General features: G+C 37.7%; 1 protein-coding gene across 3 annotated transcripts in view; it reads left to right on the forward strand.

Moving 5' to 3' along the window:
• The window catches only part of SH3RF2 (SH3 domain containing ring finger 2), a 93254-nt gene extending 87547 nt beyond the window's left edge, over positions 1-5707 (forward strand). For 2 of the 3 annotated variants that reach the window (XM_087955397.1, XM_026687939.2), the window contains exons 9-10: positions 640-992; positions 2240-2971. In XM_087955397.1, the coding sequence (XP_087811523.1) occupies positions 640-992; positions 2240-2542 (656 nt within the window). In that variant the 3' untranslated portion in view covers positions 2543-2971. Of the gene's footprint in view, positions 1-639; positions 993-2239 lie in introns of all 3 variants that reach the window. The other variant, XM_026687948.2, reaches the window with a different exon arrangement.
• The last annotated feature ends 293 nt before the right edge of the window (positions 5708-6000 follow it).

The following is a 6000-nucleotide window of genomic DNA, read 5'->3' on the forward strand; positions in this document are numbered from 1 at the left end:
ACAGGGGGTTGGGGACCCCTGTCTAGACTATTGAACTTGTGTTTCTAGGATAAAACACTAAGCACTGAGGCAAAAGGGAGAATGAGTGAGACATATCATTTTCCTAGTAGTCGATAGAACGAGAGGAACACAGATGAAGTTGCCTCCTGGGGTTCATTAGTTCAGGAGAGAATGAGCTTCAAACGTGCTTCATGCAAACCATGTGCTTTACTGCAGTGTTAGGTCACCCTTGTAACTTCCTCTCTTTGCTGTCTAGTAGATGCCACATAGTACTGATCAGTGGTGGGATTCAAATTTTTTTACTACCGGTTCTGTGGGCATGGCTTGGTAGGCGTGGCAGGGGAAGGATAAAATCTCCAGTCAGGGGTGGTATTTGCCAATTCTCTGAACTGGTATTTGGCAATTCTCTGAACTATTCAAAATTTCTGCTACCGGTTCTCCAGAACTAGTCAGAACCTGCTGAATACCACCTCAGATACTGATCAGCCCAACGTCTGGAATTCAGTTAAATCCTTCAATTCAATGAATTTCTCCCACCCTTTTTAATATGAATTCTCATAACATGAACTTTCAACCATGTGGCTTGGAAGAGCTTATTGTTATCTTAACCCTCCTCTCTTTAATTATTTGTCGTCCCAGGTGGATCTTTACAGAAACCTTTGCAACCAGGAGCCCTTATTCCTTTAACCAACTCTCTTCAGCGACATCCTCCAACTCCAGCACGATCTCAGCAAACTCCAATATATCAATCTATTTCCTCTTTGCCCCGAGGAATTGGCACAGGTGATACAGGAATCAAACTGAGCACTTCTCATAATCCTTCCTTAGTGCTATTGCCGCGAAGCGGAACCAGCAGAGCACCTTCTGTGTGTAGCTCAGTCATTTTGGATACCAGTGAAGTCCCAAAGAATGAACTAGCTATGAAACCACCAGTATCTGCTCCACCTTCCATTCTGGTGAAACCAGACACTTTGAAAAACACCACTGAGAAGGTAATAATAGGGTCTATACCTGAAATAATAGAGCCATAGTTGTCAAATGTTAAGAAAATACAAACTGTTGGCAATTCCTTTTGTGAAAATTTAGTGATATATGTTAAAATGTTGGGACCAACAGCCACATTTGGCCTATTAGCAATAGCACTTAGACTTATATGCTGCTTCACAATCTTTACAGCCCTCTCTAAGTGGTTTACAGAGTCAGCATATTGCCCCCAACAATCTGGGTCCTCATTTTATCAATCTCAGAAGGACAGAAGGCTGGGTCAACCTTGAGCTGGTCAGGATCAAACTGCTTGCATTGGGCAGATTTATCCTGTAAGACAGCATTCTAACTGCTGCACTATCAGGGCTCTTCTTTTTATTTTGGAAAAAGTCTAAATTTAAATTAAATATAGTTAACATGTTTCCCTCGTATCTAATGATTTCTCCTCTTCTAATCACATTAAGAATTCATCGTCATTCATGATTTCTCAGGAAGAAGTTTTCAATCAAACAGACACTACCTTATTTTTTCAGTAACAGCACCAAGTGCACAACATACAGTCTGTTTTCCCAACATACATGAAATTGTCCTTATTCCTGAAGATTATACTTTGGAGTTAAATATGTTCAAGACTGAAGTTAACTGGAATTAATAAACATTTATAAATAGTAATTACTAATCTAGTACTATAAATGCTGATAATGTACATAGCATAATTTAAAATTCAGCTAACTTCACAAATATTATTTCAGTGTTCTTCAGAAGAGCATTGTAGGGTAGACTGATTTTATTTCCATATTAAATCAAAAGAATGATCTTACATAAATCTGCTTAAGAGTTAGTATTCTGTTCTTCCTAATCCACAGCAGTTTCTCTTCCATGCAAAGAAGGGCTTCGCTCAGCTACTGATCTCTCTTATTATAATTCAGCTATAAATGGCTCAGTAATTGTGTAGAAGACTCACATAATGTACCTCTCAGAAATGTTTGCTTCTTTACAAAAACATTTCAAGACAAAGCTAGTTCTATAGAAACAACCATTAACTTGCCTTTCAAATTTCTGTTCAATATGCTAAAGTATTACAGATAATATTTTATGAGCGCTAAGGTAACTTGTCTTTTCATATTTTTCTAGGGAAATTGTAGAACAGAATTTACTTTGCTTGTTTGGGAATATGTTTATACAGTGGCATAGCAATATTTCTGGAAGCCTTCTGGGAATAAATTAACTCCAGATTTCTTCATTCTATTTTCAGCAAGTGAAAACAGTTCGATTTCAGAACTACAGCCCACCACCGTCTAAGAAACATAATTCTGTATCTTCACTGAACCCCTCCAATAGCAAGCCTGAACAAGGAGTGATTACAGAAGCAATGCAATCAGAATCAAACATCAAGAGCCCTGAAATATCAGCTTTGTATTCCCATCGCATTATCTCTAGTTCAGTTCATCAGAAGAGAATGTCACATCACAAGACCTCGCCACTGGATCTTTCTAGCCAAACTGGTCACCCAACCTTTCCTACAAAAAAGAATTATAATAGCATCTCTGAGAATTGAGAAATTTAACCTTCTTTAATTGGCTTTGTTTTGGACATGCATTATTACTCATTGTTTGTAAGGATCAGCAACCAGATGGGAGTTAAGTTCTAGGTCTGACCTGCTACCTTTTAAAATGTTTAAATTTTACTAATGGGCTCAGCCTCTTTAGGAGTCTAGAATCTCACCGATGATTACAAGATTCCACCAACACTATGGGAAGTTCTTTTTTATGTGGCTCAGAAGTAAACGTTTTGCTGCATGAGCCCGCAATGTTCTTCAGATGCAAAAACTATCCCAATTGTGGTGCCAATTCTATGATCACTGTTAGATCTAAAAATAATAAAGGACTAGGAACATGAAACCAATTCAAAATCCATATTGCTCTAAGTTCAAAATCTTTACAATTCATTTGTAAACCAGAACAAAGAGAGTTTTGTTTCACTTTGCTTTGTTTTGTTTTGTATTCCAACCAGTTTTAAGCATGGTTTAGCCACCATCCTTCCCTTACGTCTTTTGAAACTGAACTAGCACATCTTTCTTATACCTTAACGTTTCCATTCGCACTTTCCATTGACGTTAGAATTCAGAATGCTTATTTTTTTAGAAATTAAAAATCATTCTTGGCTTCAAAAACATTATCTCCAAGGGAGGTGATGGAATAAATTCCCTGAGCAATTCTCACTTAATAGGAGGACCTATGAGCTTTTCCTTTTCCCTGCACGCAGGCTCTCACCTGCACAATGATTGATGGAGACCAATCTCTCAGATTCTCCCTGACTACCTAGCCTCAGCAATAAATAGAATCAGGATTCTATCACATAAACTAGCTGACTGATGTTTAGAGTAGCGCTATATACACCGTTTGATTTTGTTCCCTTGATTAGTTCAAAGGTTGTGCATTCTAGCCTGAAGTAAACAAGCAAGTTTTGTCATTGCTCCTGCGGTGTCATTTCAATAAATGTTGGAGCTAACAGTCTTGCATGATTGCATAGAACCAATGAAACCAATGCAACACTGGATGTCTGTAAGTGGTATACAGTGTAAGGAAAGTTTTCAAGAATAAGTGCATGTTCATCTTGATGTCTTGCCAAGGGCGAAATAATGTATTCTTCTAGAGCCATATCCTAACTGCCTCTAAATGTATGGAAAGTAAGAAAATGTTCCGGTATTCCACAAATAGAGCAAAACAGTAAATCAAGAGATTAATATTTGATTCCAGACCAATTCATGTCTGGAAAAAACCACTTTAGTTTGCATTCTAAAGAAGCAAAAAAAAAAAATCCCAAAAGCTGCACCCCAGATTACTAGATAGAAAAAAAGAGCACATATTATCAGCATATTGGGGTGGGGAGTTATTTTGCTGCCTGAAGACCTCTAAGCTCTTCTCCATGTTGAATGGCAGGGGTTTTTTCCCTTGACACACCTGCCAATATATAGAAGAGTTACTTCCCAGATATGAGATAGGTTGTTAACCTATAAAAGAGGTTAAGACCCTGGAGTTCCTGTGAGATGAGCACAATTCTCTGATTCATTAGGATTCATAGTCCTAATAATAGGATTCATAGTCCCTGTTTATAGTTCATTCTGGAACTACCAGAATGCACTACCCAAAAGACATCATAGAATGTGCAAAACAGAGGCAGAATTGCTCCCCCTTCTTGAGTTTACCTATGGTATCTGTCTACAAGTGCTATTTCTAAACATGGACATCTCTAGAGGACAAGGGGGCACTGCATAAAGTTCTATGAGTCTTGGCTTCTGGGCAGCTACAAGCTCTGCTACTAGGTGCCTCAGTTCAGAAATGTGTTGGCCCCCTCCTACAGAGCATCTCACAAGGACAAGGAGGAGTCACAAAAAAACTCTAGTTTTTCCTTGTATTATGTAAGGTCTGGGTAATGCCTGCAAAGAGCTGCCCTGAGAGAGTGACCTGTTTCTTGTAAATAATTTGTAGAAAGGGCTTGCAGCAATTCATTTAGTGACTGTTCAAAGTTACAACAGCACTGAAAAAAAATGACATGACCATTTTTCACAGTTACAACCTTTGTAGCATCCCCATGGTCACGTGATCAAATTCAACCAGTTGCTTGGCAACTGGTTCATACTTACTGGTATGACCATTGCTCTGTCCCAAGGTCAAGTGATCACTTCTTGTGACCTTCTGACAAGCAAAATCAATGGGGAAGCCAGACTCACTTAACAACTATGTGACTAACTTATTAACCGGAATGATTCACTTAACAACTGTGGCAAGAAAGATTGTAAAATGGGGCAAAATTCACTTAACAAATGTTTCATTTAACAACAGGAATTCTGAACTCAGTTGTAATCATAAGTCACGGACTACATACATACACACACAGAGTATGTAAATATATATTTATTTTCTCTCTCTCCCTCTCTCTCTCTCTCTATCTCACTCTCTCTCGCTACTAATACAAGTCTGATTACCCTCGTTGTGTGTGTACTTATGCCATTTCGTGTTCTTGGTTATCTCACCAGGGTTGTTAGATATGCATGCAATTCTGAGCCCATTTCATTTTGCCTTCCTTCACCCATTTCATAAAGCTGGCCTTCTTTTAGAAACAAGACATACTACATGAGCAAAACTCCATGGGAAAAGCCCTTCGACAGAGCAGGCTTAGATTTAGAATTCATTAACTTAATGCACTGCCGACCTCCGGGGAAAGAAATGGCGACATGAAGCAGAGCCAAAACCGCAGTGGAATAAAGTCACTTACTTTCAGTTGAATTCACAGGATGGTTATTGTGGTAAAAATAGGAGGGGAAAGGAATATTACGTATGCTCACCTTGAGTTCTATATGAAAAAAGGCAGCATATTTTTTTAAAAAAAACTAAAGGAGAAGGGAAAAAACCTAGTTAAAAGAGAAGGACACTTGCATTTGACTTTCTGATACAGAATGGAGGAAAATATTTTAACATTTGACATATTCAAGGATATTTTTGAACAAAAGCTAATTTTAAGAGCATCTGCATCTATAGATAAACTCTGTTTAAAAGATATTATGGAAGTGGAACAAGTTTTACTAGAGAAGGCTGAGATTGATCTGAAAATGGATTTTAAAATGACAGGCTTCAAGAATGATATGGAAAAAGAGGCTGCACTGGACATACAAAAGAAACAGCTAGGGTCTTAATAATTAAAAATAAATACAAATAACAAACCAAAAGAGTCACCTGAATAACTTTCTTATGTTGGATTTACAAAAGACATTTGTTAAAGCTTTGAAGAATTGTGTAAGAAGGGACAATGAAAAAAATGAAAATAAATCGATTCTAGGACATTATTTGAAGGGATTAAAGATCAAGATTGTTAAAAGGAAGAAATACAAAGTTGGCTTATTTGATCAAGGTTAAAATAGGTAGATTGTTATCTCTGATAACCCATAAGGGACTTTTGCTGACCAGGACTGAACAATAAGGCTTTAAGGATGTGTTTCTAAATAAGAGATGGATA

Source organism: Notechis scutatus, chromosome 2 (assembly GCF_049901735.1).
Source record: "Notechis scutatus isolate UNSWTSFEM ecotype Mainland chromosome 2, rNotScu1.2, whole genome shotgun sequence".
Classification (NCBI taxonomy): domain Eukaryota; kingdom Metazoa; phylum Chordata; class Lepidosauria; order Squamata; family Elapidae; genus Notechis; species Notechis scutatus.